The sequence below is a fragment of the Phyllostomus hastatus genome, unplaced genomic scaffold (assembly GCF_019186645.2).
Source record: "Phyllostomus hastatus isolate PE091 unplaced genomic scaffold, TTU_PhHast_1.1 phas_contig_283, whole genome shotgun sequence".
In the NCBI taxonomy this organism is placed as follows: Eukaryota; Metazoa; Chordata; class Mammalia; order Chiroptera; family Phyllostomidae; genus Phyllostomus; species Phyllostomus hastatus.
In genome coordinates this window covers 8891848-8910837 of record NW_025333833.1, presented here as the reverse complement: position 1 = coordinate 8910837, position 18990 = coordinate 8891848, and the positions used below count along the sequence as shown (strand labels likewise).

General features: G+C 41.9%; 1 protein-coding gene across 4 annotated transcripts in view; it reads left to right on the top strand.

The window, feature by feature from the left end:
- Positions 1 to 3141: 3141 nt before the first annotated feature.
- ABL2 (ABL proto-oncogene 2, non-receptor tyrosine kinase) overlaps positions 3142 to 18990 on the top strand; it is a 95138-nt gene continuing 79289 nt past the window's right edge. For all 4 annotated transcript variants that reach the window (XM_045838474.1, XM_045838472.1, XM_045838473.1 and 1 more), the window contains exon 1: positions 3142 to 3577. In XM_045838474.1, coding sequence (XP_045694430.1) covers positions 3421 to 3577 — 157 coding nt within the window. In that variant the 5' untranslated portion in view covers positions 3142 to 3420. The remainder of the gene's footprint in view (positions 3578 to 18990) is intronic.

Sequence of the window (18990 nt, the reverse complement as noted above, 5' to 3'; positions counted from 1 at the left end):
TCCATTCATATCTGTCATAGAAGGGGTGGGAGTTTGAGGAACTGGAGATGTTGAACTCTAAGCAATCACAAGCCAGGCTATCCCAGAAACTAATTTTGAAACATTAGACGAGAAACCTAGACATTGTACATAATGGAGGGGAGGAGAGTGTGGTCACAGAAATGAGAGGAAGAAATATTTTTGTAAATTGCTGGGTGGTCAAGGTCTGGAACCTAGGAGGAAAAGACCAGCAGCAGGAGAATCCAGCAGAGAGATGATGTGAGTCCCAATGAACACTTTGTCCGTCCAGATGTACAGAAAGGAGTAGATGTGTGAGATAATATAAGAATGTAGCAATAACTTGGAAATGCCGGCTGGAAAAGACAGGGATCACTGAGGCACGACTGACATGCTCCTTGCTTCTGGAAATAGTGGTATTGCTTCCGGGGCAGATAAAGATAACGAGCATCTATATCTTCAGTGTGACTGTTGGCTTTGGTGCTATATTTGATCTTTCATGCCAGTCCCTGGCCATCACTCCGGTGCATCAATCCCTGCTACTTTTTTTTGGTTTTCACCCGGTCCCTGCCCTTGGCAGGAACTCACAGTTACCCTCCATTCAGTTTGAGATGTTTGGGGGTTGTTTTAAATGTCACAATGAATTCTCAGGTAAGTCATTTTGGCTCGGTTATGTTGGGATGAAATATTTTCCCACACCTTGTTTCTCCCAAGTCTGTCACAGCCCCTACTCCCTTTCTGAAAATTCCCATCTCACTGTGAAAATGAAAGAATGGAAAACATTTACAAGACAGTGCATGTATCCTAAGTCTCCACTTACAAGATATTTGCTCTAGCCTGGACAAGATCTTAAGAACCAATGGTAGAGGAATTTTCATAGGCAAAAACAAAGGTCTTATGTAATCATTCACATGTGTAGGTAGCTACTGATAACCAAGTAAGAATGACTAATAAAGTGATGATTCTACATGGTTTTATTGGTTGGTTGGTGTTTTTGTTTTCAGTTATATGCAAGGTGGCAGGTGGTGGTAGTGGTGGGGGTCTCACCTGAATAAATACTGTAGAATTTGCTCCATGATCTAAGTTTATACCACTTGAAGAAATTAGGTGTGGGAAAGCTGGTGGAGATCTGAAAACATGTTTTTTTTGTTTTAATTGTAAATGATTATATGACACTTACATGCCCAGTACTGTTTTCAGTGCTTTATTGAATTCTCACAAAAGCCCTATAAGTACTATTGTTATTATCATTACTTCATAAAGGAGGAACTGATGCACAAAAAGGTTATTTACTCAAGAACAAATAGCTGGTAAGTAGAAGAGCCCACTTTTGAACTCAAGCAGTCTGGCTTCAGAGTCCCTGCTATAGTACACTGATCTATTGTATAACATGTATCTATTACATAACATTATATCACTATACAACATTAACAGAGAAGCCAGAAAGTTATCCCCAAATTGAAATTCTCTCAGATAATAACAATCAAACAACAAACCAAATTCTTGTTCTGTGACCACCTTTTTCCCTTGAGAATGATTATTTTTCAGTAGTTGCAAACACTTTGGGAATTAAAATGGGAAAAAAAGTATTTTACACACAGAAAACTTTGGTCCAAATGGAAAATTCATATTCTATTCAGTGCAAAAGCATAGTGGTTCTGTTCCCATTTAGGGGGCAATTTCAGTTATTTCTGGCCAAAGCCTGGATGGCAATGGAATAATTTCAGAGTGCCCTTGTAACAGTGAGTATCAATGTCAGTGAATGGTTCCTCTAAGGTCAGGATGATTCTGCGAAAGACGTGAAGAAGGCCTGCATTTTCCCCTTCCCTTTAACCTATCTTCCCAGTGGTGGTTTAGTGCTTCTTTACCACGGCACTATCCTCTCTGCTTTAATTTTAAGCAAGTTTTCAATGTGGTACCTTCAATGACTGATACTTTTAATAAAGGAAATAGAAAAGCCAAAGGAAAAGCAGGCAGATAATTATCTAATTCTTTGAGAACTTAAAAAACTGAATCAGCCCTGGCTGGTGTGGCTCAGTGGATTGAGTGTCCACCCAGGCACGGAAAGCTCACTGGTTTGATTCCCAGTCAGGGCCAGGTCTCTAGTAGGGGGCCCGAGAGAGGCAACCACACACTGATGTTTCCCTCCCTCTCTTCCTCCCTCCTTTCCCCTCTCTCTAAAAATAAATAAATAAAATCTTTAAAATTTTTTAAAAGAACTGGATCAATATTAAGATGCAAGAATATATAGTGTGGGGATAGTATTTACACATATAGATGTGTTTATGCGTGCGTGTGTGAGTGTATAAACACACTTTTCTGCTTGAGTCCCTCTTTAGATAATATAAGTTAAAGGTAAGTTCTGGCTCAGAAACAGCGTTAAAGATAGATTTTTCCCCCTCCTTTGTACTCAAAAGAAGACCTGACCACGTGCACGGTATGCAAAGCACGCCAGTGAGAGATTAGCTTTACTGTCAAGCATTGTGAGGGTAACAAACACACGTGTGATTAGTTGGTAAAGGAGTCCGAGAGGAATTCGTGGTAATATAATACGAGGAATGGGGCCACAACTGCTTCTCCAGTGAGCCTGTAGAGTGCAGACTACTGAGTCGAGTGCAATTTAACATCATGAAATAATTTTTAAAAATCTTAGTGAAACAATAATGTATCTCTTTACCATCTTCATGTACATTTTAGATCATTTTGATTCTAGGCCCACTGCCGACGACGGTGTTTAAGGGGATTCTCCTGAGCACTTTAGGGATCCTCACCTGACACCACATGCCCTGCGCTTCTCTGTCCAGCTGCGCCTGCTCATGAGCGGTGCACCTGGGGCGCTTAGCTGGACTGATTGATTTGACAGGTGGAGGTGGGACGGGAAGGGCTTTGCACCCACCAACCCCCGAAGGCCGTGGTGCACTGAGCGGAACGTGGGAAGTCGACGTGCCGGGTAAGGACAGAGGGGCCGAAAGACCTGACGCAGCACCCAACGTGCCCACGAGGTGGGCACTCGAGGACCCAGCCCGCGAGGAGGCGGGGGCAGCGTGGGCGGGGCGGGACCGGGTGGGCGGGGCCGCGGGGAAGCCCTCCCCCGGAGTAGCGGAGGTGACTGGTTGGGTGGGGGGCGGGGGACGCTCTGCCCCACGCCCTCCCAGTGCTCGGTGGTTTAAAGATGGCGGCGGCGGCGGCGTTGGGGGCGCGGAGCCGCGGGAGGAGGAGGGAAGAGGAGGATCTGTGAGTCGCCGAGAGGCAGCGCGGCGGCTGCTGTGTGGAGTGCGGGCGCGGAGCCGCCGGCGGCCCGGCTTCTCAGGGCCGGGGCCTGGACTGGCAAGGAGGCCGGAGCAGCCCCAGGAGCCCGAGGCCGGAGCGGAGGAGGAATGTGACCGGGGGTCGGCGCGGGCGCGGGCGTACGCGAGCGCAGGGATGGGGCAGCAGGTGGGCCGCGTCGGGGAGGCTCCGGGGCTTCAGCAGCCGCAGCCCCGAGGGATCCGGGGCAGCAGTGCAGCCAGGCCCTCCGGCCGCAGGCGGGACCTGGCGGGGCGCACCACGGAGGCCGGCTTCAATATCTTCACCCAGCATGGTGAGTGTGTCCGGGAGCCGGCGTGCGGGCGTCGGGAGGCCGGGGGTGGGGCTGGGGCGGGGTGGGCGGCAGACAGGCAGCCCCTGGGGGTCGAGCGGTGGAAGGGTGCCCGGGAGTGGGGGCGGAATCCTCTGCCATCTGGGCCAGTCACGGGAGGCGAGTCACACCCCTCCCCCTCCGTCTCCAGCCTGGCTGGCAGCTCCCGGGGGCGGAGAAGGAAGGAGAAGTGGTCTTAGGGACCGTGGATGGACTCTCTTCTCCCCTGGGACGGGACCGTGCGGCCCCGGGGATGGTGGATGAGGTGGGGTGTGAGCTCAGCCTTGGAGGTGTTAGTGTAAATCGGTCGTTAGCGAAGAAAACGTGAGTTGTGCCTTCAAGGAATTGGGAAATAGCGACTGAATGTCAGGAGACAGTGTCGTATAAAGTATATTTGTAAGTCAGGCGATGAGCAGTGTCAGGATAGTGAGCAGTGCCTGCCCGAAATACCCTTCTGTGGGAAAGATAAGGGTGGTATGTCAGCACTCTTGATCCCCCCCCCCAACCGAAAATGAAGGGCTTTGCCAAACCATCTCCCAGGTCTGCTCTTTAGGACAGCATTCCGAGAAAGCTAGTAGGGCTTAGAGGACTTCGGGTATGAACACGTTTTTCTTCCTGCTCCGTGTGCATGTACCCATACTTACGCCCTTTCTGTAGTCCTGAACCTATTACTTTGATTATCAAGGTATTTTTAGAATCGTCTCCAAACTCTATCATACACTTTTATCAGAGAAGAGCATAAATCTCTGGAGTTAATATACCTCTATTAATTTTATGCTTGTACTACTGTGCTAATATGTTATATAACTTACAATGTACACAGAAATAGAATTTAAGAAAGCATGAGATGAAAAATAAGTGTGCTAAGAGTTCTAATAGATATCTTTGCCTACAGCCCAGTGGACACTTTTGCACTTCCTCTGAGGTGCCACTTTTGAGACGGCTTTTCTAGAGGAAGGAAGAGTGGAGAAGGGGGGAAAAAACAAAACTGACCTTCCTGAGATGTAGCTATCCTAAGCCCTGAGAGAAGCTGGAGAGATGTGACTTCTGTATGGAGGAGTGGATAGTTGAGGTTGGAGGAGAGGTAGCAAACTGGAATTTCACTGAAGATGCCTATAGAAAATTATAAAGGAAAAAGAAGACTGGGTGTTCCATACTGCACAATGTAGGGAAGAGGAGGAAGAAAGGGAACTGTGGACTAGTTGTTAGAAATGGAGTTTGGGAGGAACTAATGCAAAGAAAGAAAGAAATGTACCCAGGGAGCTCTGGCTGTCAGGGGAGTCGTATCAGAGTTATATGGGCTTGGAGTTTGTGAGTAAGCCTGGCTATCTCTTATTGGAGGAGACTTAAGGGGTTTGGGGCCATTGGAGAAGTACATGTGTGCTGTTGGCCTGGCTGGTGTGGCTCAGTGGATTGAGCGCTGGCCTGCGATCTAAAGGCTCGCCTGTTCAATTCCCAGTCAGGGCCAGGTCCCCAGTGGGGGGCGCTCAAGAGACAACCACGCATTGATGTTTCTCTCCCTCTCCCCCTCCCTCCCTCCCCCTCTCTATAAAAATAAATAAAATCTTAAAAAAAAAGAAGTACCTGTCTGCTATTAAAGATGGGAGCAAGCTTTTCTTCCAGGTATATGAATGAACATGTTAGGAAGGTGCTGTATAACGTAGTCTGTTGAAATCACTTTCTAAAACACAGGAGGCAAGAGTGGGCGAATAGTTTTCAGGGAAGAAATCCAAGTAGCTTTGCATTGTGGAACAGTATTAGTATGCACGCAGCTTGGCCCAGCAGGCCTTAGTGATCCTCTTCCTCTAGCAGCTTATTCAGGGTTTATGATTGTCAGGGAAGGAGGAAGTCATGAAAAATGGAATAGGAAGAGATTTTGAAGGACGGGTAGGAGTTGGATCTGTAGAGCAAGAAAACAGGGAGTAGAGGTCAGGAGAAACAACTTGAGCGTGAACAGTGGGAATGAAGGTGATTTGTCTGTCGATGGGAAGAGACATCTGTGGGGAGTGAAGCAAATCCCACGGGAGTGATTGCAGAGCAGAAGTCGCAAGAAGGAAGTCCTGGTCTTCGCTTCACCTGGCTGGGTGATTAGGTCACTTACCATCTTTGTTTTTTTTAATCTGTAACATATTGGACTGGATGATTGTTAAGGTACCTCCTGACTGTTACGATTTTATGATATTAAGTGAGAATCAGTGGAAAATGTGGCAGAGAAGTTTATATCAGTTTACCTGATTGGCTAGTTTATAGGATACATCAACAAACCCAAGTATGAAATACTGAAAGATTGCTTTTGAATGGAGACAGTAGAAATAGGAGGGGTAAGTATGAGCCTTATTTCATTCATTTAACAAACGAAAGTTCTTTGAGCACCTGTTACGTGCTGGGGGTGTTGCTGTGACTGTAACAGAGTCTCTGACCTTGTGGGACTTGAAGGACTTCACGATTTGATGTAGAGGGTGAAAGAGGAGAGATCACGTTGGAATATTTATTAAGGGCATGAACTCTGGAGACATTCTGCCTGGATTTGAAACCTGGCTCAGCTGCTTATTTGTTTGTTTGTTTATTTATTTATAGAGAGAAGGGAAGGGAGGGAGAAAGGAAGAGAAACATCAATATGAAAGAGAAACATCAATTGATTGCTTCTTGTGTGCGCCCCCACCAGGGACCGAACCGGCAGTCCAGGCCTGTGCCCTGACTGGGAATCAACCAGCAACCTTTTGCTTTGTGGAAGGTTGCTCAGCCGAGTAAGCCACACCAGTCAGGGCCAGCTGCTTATTATCTGTGTGACCTTGGGCAAGTTATTTAACTTTTCTGTGCCTTGGATTCCCCATTTGTAAAATGGGCCTCATAAGAGTACCTAGTAATTAAGCCTAGATTTAATGAGTTAATGTATGTGAGGCACTTAGAATAGTGCCTGGCACATAGTTAAGAGCTAAGTATGTGTTAGCTGCTACCATTACTACTACTACTATTAAAAGTAGGGATGAGTCAAAGACCATAAGGTTTGACATTGGCTGAGATGATAATTATTCTGTTGACAAGTTTGGAAGTTTGAAGATGATTGAAAGGATGGGAATAGGGTAAGTTTGTTGCCAAAGACCAGTATGAAAACAATGGAATTAGTAATTAGCAAATAATATAGAAAACAAAGGTGAAGTGAGTATTGTTCTTAGATGGTGTTTATGAACTTTGTTAGATCCATTTCTCAACCTTGGCAGTATTGACATTTTGGGGTGGACAATCCTTTATTGTGTGTGTGTATTTGCGGGGGTTGGGGCTGTCCTTTGCTTTGTAAGATGTTGAACAGCATCCACAGCTTCTACTCAGTAGATGCCAGTAGTATACCTTTCTGGCAACAACCTCCAGCCCCCACCACATTGCGGCAAACAGAAACATCTCCAGGCATTGCTAAATGTCTCCTGGGGTGAGGGATGGGGGCGGGGGCAATTGCCCCTAGTTGAGAACCACTGCTTAGAAACATGTGGTAGATTTTTTAATTGAATGAATTAGATTCCAGAGCCCCTCAGTGGATCTATCATTCGACATTTACACAAAAGAACTGGATTCTAGAACTAATGTACAAATAAATCTCTGTCTTGAATTTCAGTATTAAGATATTTGCACATTTTATATATGAAAGTTAAGTCTGACAAGCTGCTGAGCTTACGTGTAGTTTTAAAGAAGATCCAATATGGTACATAGTTAATCAGTAAAAATGCACCTATGCTATAGAGATAGTTTATCCGAGCCCATGATTTTTCTTCTGGAGAAAGAAATGGTATTTTCTTATTGAAGATGAGAATGGTATTTTTATTGTTAATATATGGTGAGTTGTTAAAATAATTTGCTTGCTTACAGTGGTTTTTGTGAATGTAATTTAAAAGGAATAAAAATAATAGGGCTTTTGGTATGAAAGAAGTGAGTACTGTGTGACTTTTCTGAGCTCTGCTGTTGAACCTCTTTGGTGAGCTGATGTTTTGTGACTAGTAAGTAATCTAGTGTTAGATACCTTCCTTTTTAATATCTGACATACCTCACAACACTTGAGTGATTGCACTTCAACTTTACTTTTCTCACTCATTTGCTGAAAATATTATTGTAGGTTAACCTGAACTTTCGAAGTTCCGAATACTAGAAATTTTCCTTTAAATCAAACCGATAGTTTTGCATGGCCTGCTTTGTTTATTCTGGACCTGTAGTTCATGTTCTGATCTTTGGAGAAGGAAAGAGGTGGCACCCCGGGATGGACTGATGCTGTAGCAGAGAACAGGAAGACTGTTGCGGGGAGTTTTAATTGTGGGGGCCTGGTACAGTGGTCACTGGTTCTTGCGAGAACTCCATGTCGGAAAAGGAATCAGCTGTCAGGTTTTTATTAACCTCCAGATCTGTACAAGGTACAGCTATATAGCTGAGTCTGTATTTTTAGCCAAGTGGCAGTCTGAGTTGTGATATAGATGTTGTTGTCACAGCCCGGTTGCCAGTAAGGCCCCAGGTAAATTGTGGAGTGTCAGTTGTCTCCTTAGGGGTCTTCAGAGTGCTTTAAAAAGAGAACAAAAGACAAAGGAAAAACGAGCATCTTTTCCCTTGTAGCCCCCATTCTGTGTTGTTGTTTTCTGTTCTCTTTATCAAAATGGGGAATGAGATGACAATAAATTTATATTCGTGTAGTTCTTTTTAGAGTTTATGAAGGTCTTTTATGGCCTTTACGTCATGGGATCTTTACTGCTGCTCTGAAATAGTTGAGGACAGGCATTAATTCTCTCACTTAATAGATGAAGAGTTAGGAGAATTGTGTGACTTCAGGATCGCCTTGCTCTCAAGCCATGAGACTGAAACACAAGCCCTTTTCTCTGAATCTTGCCACAGCACGGAGATTCAGGGAGCACGGATTTCCAAATCAGCAGAAGTGTATTCACCTTCTGCCTTGTATCTGCTATTGGTGAAGGGTTTGCAACTCCAGCCTCAGCAGACTGTTGGAGTAAATAATGAAGTTATGTAAGGCCCTTAACGAAAGTGCCGGGCACTAAGTGCTCAGTAAACAGCAGTTTTGTTGTCATTGCTATTTACCTCGAGCCTGTTGTGAAGATTATGAGTCATAAGCGAAAATATTTTGTAAATTATCTAAGACACTGCTATTGTCAACGGTCGTGAAGATTATGAGTCATGTGAAAATGTTTTGTAAACTAAGACACTGCTATTGTCAACACGATGGCATGCTAGAGTGTAGAATTGTCTCAGTATTTACATTTTAAGTCTCTGTTTTCTCTAAATCTGTTTCTCCCAAGTGACTCGTGGTTATTGAAGGACTTCCAGAAAGCAACAAAATGGTAGGGAAATTTTGGGGATCTGAAATCGGAGAAGAATCTGAAATCGCACTGGGCCTACATGCCCACATTCCTCTGAAGGCCAATGTTATCTTCTTATGATTTGTCTTAGGGGCTGCTGGTTCTTTCTCACTCACTCTTTTCGTAGGCTGTTTTTTCCTTCCGTCAGAGAAGTTGAACCAGAAACACGGGCCAATGCAAATGTAAAGTTTAGGTACAGATTTCATTCTCATCTGGCACATTTGTTTGCTAGTTAGGATTCAGTGACTTAATATTGTAACTTCCTTCATCTGACATCCTAGATGTTTTTATGCTTCCTTGTACTTTTACCTCTGGTTATAAAGTTTCCTGTTAAATGCATGTTTTGTTTTATTTATTTATTTATTTTTAAGATTTATTTTTAGAGAGGGGAAGGGAGGGAAAAAGAGCAAGAGAGACATCAGTGTTTGGTTGCCTGTCACACGCTCCCTACTGGGGAACCTGGCCTGCTACCCAGGCATGTGCCCTGCTGGGAATCGAACCAGTGACCCTTTGGTTCGAAGGCTGGTGCTGAGTCCACTGAGCTATACCAGCTAGGGCTAAAGGCATGTTATAGTAGGACTTTTAGATTTTGATTTTTTGTAAGTCAGATGAACTTTTTTTTTTACAATATGCATATGAGATTTCAAAATACTTATGATTGTTAACTTCACTCATTCTTAACAGATTTCTTCTGGAATAGGTAAATTTGGAGTTTCACCAAATCATGTAGAACAGCTGTTCTCAAACTTGAACGTGGAGAGCTTGTTAAAACAGATTGCTGGGCCTCACCCCCAGAGTTTCTGGTTCAGGTTGCAGGTAGGATTTATGCATTTGCATTTCTGACAGACTTCCAGGTGTTGCTGATGCAGCTGGTTAGGCTCACACTTTGAGAACCACTGGTAATGTGAACTGAAGAAAAGTAATAGATTAAAGGTGATTCAAAGAATGTCAGCTGTGTCAGAAAAATGTGTTAACTCTCTTCTGCCTAAAACCGGTTTGAGTACGTGTGTGTATGTGTTTGTGTGTTTTCTGAGTCTAGTGTACACATAAGTATCACTGTTTTAGCTCATCTTTTGGTGGCAGGGAGAGATGATGTGTTTTTGCTTTGGCTTCAACTTAAAGGATCACATGTTGAAGGTCTGTTGAGAGACGCACTTCTAAGAGAATCTCAAATATCAGGGAGAAAGGGAGGGAGGGCACACCCGGTTCTGCTGGCAGACCTAGAGCGGGCCCCAGTGCTTGGGAGAAGGGGTGAAGAAAAAGCTGCCGCTTACTGGGTGCTGTGTCAGACATGTTAATATCTGGGGTTTTTTTAAACCCCATCAGACCCTACTTGCCAAAATTGAACAAGATTAGAGACCAAAGAATTTGGGGTACCTATTTGTGATTCTATAATTTTGGTATATGATGGTGCCTGGTTGCCTTATGGAGTGTGTGTTTATGTATAAAAGTGTGTGTATATTCCAAGATATTTAGGCTTTTAAAAAATTTTATTTTATTTTTAGACAGGGGTAGGGAGGGAGAAAGAGAGGGAGAGAAACATCAATTGTGGTTGCTTCTCGAGCACCCCCACACTGGGGACCTAGCCCACAACCCAGGCGTGTGCCCTGACTGGGAATCCAGCCGGTGACCCTTCGGTTTGCAGGCTGTCACTCAATCCACTGAGCCACACCAGCCAGGGCAATATTTCGGCTGTTCCCCCCACCTGGCTTGAGACCAGTATTGGCATTTTCAGAATGGAAAGACAGGTCGGACCAGTGTGCTCTGGGGCTGTAGACTCAGACTTCCATGCTGCGCTCTAACGAAGGGGCAGTGGGCACGAACGCTGCTCTTGGGAATCCCATGGTGCCATTGAACTGCTGTCTCAGCCTCTTGGCTTAGTGTTGTTACTATTTCTCATTGAAGGCATTTTATTATATTTCCTCCCCCTTTGTTGTAGAGTATAGCTCTTACTCTCTTTGCTTTTTAGAAGTTGCTAAGATTTACCAGATATCAGTGATGGTATATTGGGCTACTATGAGAAGATGAATGTACTAAGCCATGTTTCTCTATGGATGTGGAAGAAACTATAAAATATTAGCTATACATACTCTCTAATATTTGTTGTTGATTTATTACATTGTATTGGTAGAGGGTCGTTAGAAAGCTACAACGATACTGTGTACTGGTTGCGTAAGTATTTGTGTAAATGACTCTTGGATTCTGAGATACTAGGCTGTGAGAATTGATTTCTGTACCTTGCATCCTTCGCACACAGAACAGGCCACATAGTGGGTGTGATTGTGGAGCAATTGTGAGTGATGGTGGAACAATTTTTTTCTCATTTTTATATCCTTTTATATAATGTATTTCTGAAATAGTTGTTGTCAGTTAAACACATTCTAAATGACAGTATGTCTGGTTATTAATGGTTTTACCTGATAAAACTGTGTAGGTGACAATTTTCCCCTTATATCTAGATGTACATCCAGGTGTGTGGAATATCCAGATACAGGAGCTTATCTGCTTGGGTGTTTGTTTTGAGACTAAACATAATTATTTTATGTTTATTTTTGAGGGTGTTATATTTGAGACTAAACAATTATTTTAGGGGGTCACTATTTTATAGAATGTTAGTGTTAAAAATAAAGTACTCCAGTGATCTTGTGTTTATCTGTGGAGACACTTAATGTGGTATAGGTAGTTTATTATTGCAGTGTGCAACTTATAAGGACTTTTTCTTTTCTTTTTAGGTAATATGGCAGAATTTAAAAAATTTTCAGCTTAACTCTCCAGAGTATTTTCTGTGTTCTTTATTCAGTTATTTCGTAGAAATTAATAATGTTAATGTTTCTGAGAGAATTTTTTTTCCTAAAACCCAGAATTTATTTTTTTATATTTTTTTAAGATTTTATTTATTTTATTTTTAGAGATGGAAGGGAGGGAGACAGACAGAGAGAGAAACATCAGTGTGCGGTTGCTGGGGGTCATGGCCTGCAACCCAGGCATGTACCCTGGCTGGGAATTGAACCTGCGACACTTTGGTTCGCAGCCTGTGCTCAATCCACTGAGCTACGCCAGCCAGGCTTTCTGAGAGAATTTTAAGGCATAATTTAGATAGAACTGCTGTCCAGCCCTGGCTGGTGTGGCTCAGTGGGTTCAGCGCTGGCCTGCCAACCAAAGGGTCGCCAGTTGGATTCCCAGTCTAGGGCACATGCCTGGTCCCCAGTAGGGGGCACGTGGGAGGCAACCGCACACTGAAGTTTCTGTCTTTTTCTCCCTCCTTTCCCCTCTCTAAAAAATAAATAAAATCTTAAAAAAAAATAGAACTGATGTCCAAAAGAATGATGCTGCTTAAATAGATATTGATGAACATGCATCTTGTTTTGTGTGTCTGTGGGTGTGGAAGTGTGATATTTTATACAATAACTCTTGGTTAAGATCTCTGCCTTTTTGGTTTGAGTGCATAATTTTAGTATGTAAATTGTGGTCATTTTACTAATTATAATTAGAAAAACTCAGTATTGTTTTCAATTAAACTTCCACTTAAATAATGCATAGATTTAAGTATAATACTATGCTAAATTTGATTTTGGTTGCTTAAAAAAGTAAGAACTGTCATGAGCGTTTCCCCCCCGTCTTCGCCCAGTGCGGTAAATGTGCTGAGTCTGTATGGTGGTACTGCGGTTCCTCCTCCACGCTGAACTCTGCCAGGACTGGCTTTTGATCGAGCAGAGCACAAAGCTCAGCAGGCCCAGGCAGTTTCCAGTCCCTGGTTTGCTTTCCAAGCAGAGGGAGGGTTTAGAAACCTTTCACTTGATGTGGTCAAGGTCAAGGAAAATGTTCAGTGGCTTAACATGATACACAGTGTGAACACATACAATTTCGTTAACATGTTCCTCTCTCTGTGCTAATTCCAGCAAATTAAAATAACAATACTGAGTTAGGACTCAAGATTGTCACTTAGCATTTTGTGGTTCCAGATAATTACTAAGACAACGTTTTCCTAAAACTAGCAGTCCCAACAGGCACAGTTTGTATCGCCATCTGTTTCCTATAGGAAAGAGAGATTGATTTGTGTTACAGGAGCTTTTGTTATTTTTGAGATTTGCATTTCTTATTGTGTAAGAATATATGAAGTATCTCAGTGTATAAGAAAAATCAGTGCAGAAGCATATAGACTAGACATGTCCCCTATAGAAAGTCCCGTTTGGTATTCCCACCCTAGATCCATTTCCCCATATTAAATAGGGAAACTGTTCGTGGCTTGTGTATTTCTCCAGAACTTTCCATGTGTGTACATATAGAGGAGCATGTACATATTAATACTTGTCATTTCGTAAATGGTATTGTACCGTATGAATTTTTCCTCCCAAATTTGTTTTTTGTACTTAAATGTCTGGAAGGCCTTTCTGTGGCAGTATGTGTAGGTTTCTCGTTCTTTCAACAGCTTTATAGTATTTCGTGCCCTAGGTGTGTATTGTAGTCATGTTGTTTAGATAGTAATCATTGTCTTATTGATGAATATTTGTTTATAAGATTATTAAAATTTTTTTTAATTTTTTATATTACCAACTTCATCCTATCTGAAATTATTTTATATGTATACATACATAATTTATTTGATGTTGGAAGCAACTTAATGCTTTTTCATTGCACTGATTAATAGTTCATCAGTCCTCACAGCTTTGAAGAGCTGTATTTCTCATATATTAAATTCTCAAATGTTTACAGATCTTTTAAAAACTCTGCCTGGTTCCATTTATCTTTATTTCTTCCCATACTTTGTTAACATGTTCTAATTATAATAATTATCAACTTAAAATGCATATGCTTATCTGGGTAGCTCCCCATTATTGTGTTCTTTATCAAAATTTATTTGGATGTTATTACATACTATGTCTTCTAAAGATCCTTAGGATCAGATTTTTAAGATTTGGAACTCTTGGTGGGGTTTTAATAGTTATTATACTGAATTATAGGTTAATTTGGGGATGAATTGACTTTGTTGCATTATTGTGTCCTTACATCCAAGAACATGATGTCTCTTTGCCAGTCTCAGTAATCTTTTATGTCCTTAAAGACTTCTCATTTTCTTCATGTTGTTTTTGGACCCTTCCTTCCTCCCTTCCTTCCTTCCTTTTTTTTTTAATGTTTCTTGTCAGGCTTATTTGTAGGCATTTTATAATTTTTGTCATAAGTGTAATCTTTCCGTATTATGTTTCCCAATTGTTTATTGCTAGTGTTGAGGAAGAATAGTGATTTTTTTCTTTGTCAGTCTTGGGTCTCATTGCCTTACTACACTTGGATTGCATCTCATTCTCCCTTTAATCATCTTTCTAGGTGGGCAGTCGTATTTCCTGCAGCAGTAACTTTCTACCAACATTCTTATTTTCTTAAAACTTCATATTTCTGGAGAGCTTTTTTTTAAAAAAAGTATTATTTTGAAAAAGTGTGTGTGTGTACATATATAGGGTCCAACACAAATAATGCCCCCTTTTTATTACAAAATCATAAGCATGCAATTCTGTGACATAACAATATCATACTCACACACACCATGTGACATTTTAAGTAAAATGTTCAAATTAAAACTATAAATTATTATACCCATATTATTACCCAACCAACCACGCTCAGGCAGGTGTCACTTCTGCCGGACCCCCGTGTATAATGAAATGGCCAGCTCCAGAAAGGGGTGGAAGCGAGTGTTGTGTGTGGGTGCACTGGGGATCGTGCATGCTGTGGGTAGGAATCATGGTACAGCTGGGCCTCGTGGAGACCGAGCTGGTAAGCCATTAGAAATTACGACTGCATACTCCATCTTTCTCGTGCAGGGGCTGCGAGGCTTTGGCATCTTTTTTCGCTCTGTTCATCTGTTCAGTTTTCCTTTCTTCCAGCTGGTTTTCTTGGTTTCGGTGTGTGCATGGAGTGTGATGGCTGCTCAGCTTCTCTTAGGACAGCCCCCAGGATATTCTTTTGGCATTTATTCGTGCTGCTAACCTAAATCATTTGTCTACTTAATGGCCAGTATCTTTACATGGTTCAGAATTCAAATGGTTCTGCCACTCCCTTTCCCTGGCCGCTCCATTTTGGCAATCCGGTTCCAGCTTCTTGTGTATACTTCCACACATATACTATGCATGTATACATACACACGTGTATGTATGCATGTATATGCCCCACTCCTTTTTTTTAAAAACCAATGGACACATATTACAGGGTGAGCAAAAGTACGTGAAACAGAGTTTATCCTTGTATTATTTATTTATTATTTGTATTAATCTGTAAACCTACTTTTGCCCATCCCTGGATTTATGGTTTTGTACCTTGCTTCCCCCCCGCCCAACTAATTTATCTTCGATATTCTTTTATGTTGATGTATGAAGATCTTGCCTTTTTAAAAATATATGCATAGCATTTCATCGTTCAGATGACTTATATAGTTAGGTTGTTTTCAAACAGTATGGCAGTGAAAAACCTTGTATGTGTCATTTTAAACATGAGCTAGTGTAACTACAGAATAAATGCCTTGAACTGGAATTGCTGACGGGATATAGGGACTTCAGAATAACCATTTATTGAGTATCTTTTATCCACCTTTTTATATACTAAAATCCTGTGTGCATTTGATTCTATTTCTGGATTTTCGGTTCTTTTGATTTGCTTAGTTAGGTGCCAATATCATACTGTTTTAATTATTCTACTTTTATAATGTGCAGTATGGCATGGTGATTAAGAATCATAGACTTTGCCCTGGCTGGTGTGGCTCAGTGGATTGAGCGTTGGTGTCCAGACCAAAAGGTCACGGGTTTGATTCCTGGTGGGGGCACATGTCTGAGTTGGGGCCAGGTCTGGAGCTGGGGGCGCATGTGAGAGGCAACCAGTCGATGTTTCTCCTGCACATTGATGTTTCTCTCCCTTTCTCCCTCTTTCCTCTCTCTCTAAAAATAAATAAATAAAATATTTTTAAAAATCCTAAGCTTTTGTGCTAAACTGCCTTACTTTGATTCTTGTTTTCACTTCCTTAGCTGTGTGACCTTGGGCAAGTTACTAAACATTCCTGTAACTCAGTGTCCTTATTAGTAGCACGGAGGTGATAATACCTGTCTAATAAGGCTGTTGTGATTAGTTTATAGAAAGTCCTTAGAACAGTGTTTGGCACGTCGTAAGTGTAGTGTAAGTGTTAATTCTGTATTAGTGCTGCTAGTTCTTCAATTGCTCTTCACTTTCAGAATATTCCTGGCTATTCTTGCTTGCTTATTTTTTTATATTAACTTTAGAATCAGTTGGTCTGTCTAGGTAGGATATACTAGGTTGGTAACCTAAAACTCCTCCCTCCTCATCTTAGTGGATTAACACATCAAAAGATTGTCACTCACACTTCTTGTTCAGGGTGGATCTGTGTGTGTGTGAGTGTGTGCACACGCTCACACATGCTGGGGACCAGGGCTTGGCGGGAGGTGGGAGAGGGGCTACGCTCATCTTTTGTTACCAGTAGACCCAGGCTGACAGAGTCTTCCACCGTCATCTAGAATGCTGGCAGTTGCCCACTGCAGAGGGAAAGAGAGTGGTACTAGTGGATACTTGAAAAGCCAGAAGAACCCTGGCTGGCATGGCTCAGTGGATTGAGCGCTGGCCTAGGAACCACCAAAGGGTTGCTGGTTCAATTCCCATCAGGGCATATGCCTGGGTTGTGGGCCAGGTCCCCAGTGGGGGGTATGCGAGAGGCAACCACACATTGATGTTTCTCTCCCCCCCTTTCTCCCTCCCTTCTTTTCTAAGAATAAATAAATAAAATCTTAAAAAAAACCCCATTAATGTCCTTAAAAAAAAAAAGCCAGAAGAGACATACATCACTTCCTTTTACATTTCATTAGCCAAAGAAATATATGGCCTCACATCACGTCAAGGGGACAAGGAGGTACAGTTCAGCTATCTGCATGGGAGGGCAGCTGGAAATATTTGATGGGGAGCAGTAATAACTACCGTAGTTTGCATGGCTGGTTGTTGAATATTGGGTCACTGTTTGTGTTCTATGCAGCACACTAACCCTCTCCCTTAGAGAGAAAACCCAGATTTCTATCTCGTGACCACACTGAGCTCAAACTCTAGAATCTCTGAGTGACGTTCAGAGTCAGTTAGATCCAGAAGAGGTTCCTCTTGGTCCAGACAGCTCTGAATTTTCTCCATCTTAAACTAGAAAAAGTGGGGAAAGGCTGTTTATATACTATTTTCCTTCATTTCTTCAAAGGGAAAGGAAAAAATTAATTTTCCCATATTACAAAAACAGTAGATTTTATTACAAGAGAAAAAGAACATAACAAATAAAACACAGCAAATCCAAAAACCCACCTTCCTCTTTGGAGACAGCCGTCACCAACAATCTGGTGTGCGCCCTTTTCCACCCTCTTTCGTGCACGTGCCTCATGTTCTTGGCCAGGTGGCACACACAGCAAACATGCGGGTGTTTGTTAATGATCTTTTTTTACTTCAAAATAGAAGTAAATCTTAAAGGAGAAAGTTTATTGTTGTTGTTGTTGTTTTTCCCTTCTTCTCATAACTTCTTTTGCATTTATGCTTCCTCACCCTATTTAACATCTGTACTTTTGTCTTATAATTTTTGTTATTCCTGTTTCCTCGGTTAGATTAAGTTCTTCAAGGCTTCTGTATTCGTTATTCTGCTGAGCTCATACTAAATTAATTTAAGGACAGGGCATACACTAATGAAAGTAATTATAGGGAAAAAGGCAGATGGCATTTCAGAAATTATTTCAGGGTACCGATCAATCACTAATTCATTTATAGTCCAGCATTGCTTAATTTGCTGCTGATATACCAAAAACTAAGAAAGTACATATTTGTATACATCATTTAAAGTTACTTTTTTTAAAAAAGCTGAACTAGAATACTTCTAGGATGTTAATTTTTTTGTATGACCTTTTGCACAGACCATACTTAGTCTGAGGCATTAACTCTTGAAAATAAAATGTGGAGGAGGACAGCAAGGTGATATTCTGTTCCTTTTAAAATGTCATGAGTTGTTTCATTTCTTTCGAGAAGGAAGTGTGGGCTTACTCTCTGGTTCTTAGGTGGTGATTTACGAAAGAAGAGCATCCCACGGTGTTAACAGCCTGTTTCTAAATGTACACATTAGCTGGTAACATGTAGAAATCCAGTGGGACCGAGGCCCATTTTTGTTCTTTTTCTGCTTATGGAACAACATTGTTACAGTATAGATGATCCATAATATTTGTTAAATTGCATCAATGATGTTTATCCCAGTGTGCTAAGATTAAATATTTACTGCCGTTAAATCTTACAGGACTTTTTTCTTGCAGGTATTCTACTTAAGGAAAGATACAGAATTTAATCATTACAGGGGTGTCCAGCCCGTGGGCCGTGGGCGGCACGCAGCCCAGGATGGCTGTGAATGCGGCCCAACACACAATCATACATTTACTTAAAACCCTTTTTCTGCTCGTCAGTTTTCATTAGTGTTTATGTATAAACTGTGTGGCCCAAGTCAACTCTTTTTCTTCCAGTGTGGCCCAGAGATGCCAGAAGGTTGGACACCCCTTTTATGTCTAGCACATAACGACTCACAAATTGTTAGTATACTTTTTCTGCTCTCGAAAATGTAGAGTTTGGCGAAGCTTAAAGGGGAGAAAGAAGGCGAGGCTTGTGTTTCTCTCCTGCTTATTGGTCTGATGTGAGGTCGCGTAGGAAGGGTAGTGAGGAGACGAGAAACACGTTTTAGAAAACGGAATTTTAAATTTATCTTCATAATCATGCAGTGGATCTTTTCATAGTTTATTTTAATAACTAAGAATATAATAAGTGCAAAGTCAGGAGGTGGATAGAGCGGCATAGAAACTTGATGAGTGTTTTCTACACCTTTATTTATGGTGAGGTTGTCATGAACTAGTTTACACTTGTGTGTTAGTAAGATTCAGTAATTGATTAAGTACCTCCAACCTCTATTGTCTCATCATGAATACCTCCAGGTAACAGTGTCACAATTTGGACTAATTTATAGGCTTGATGTTC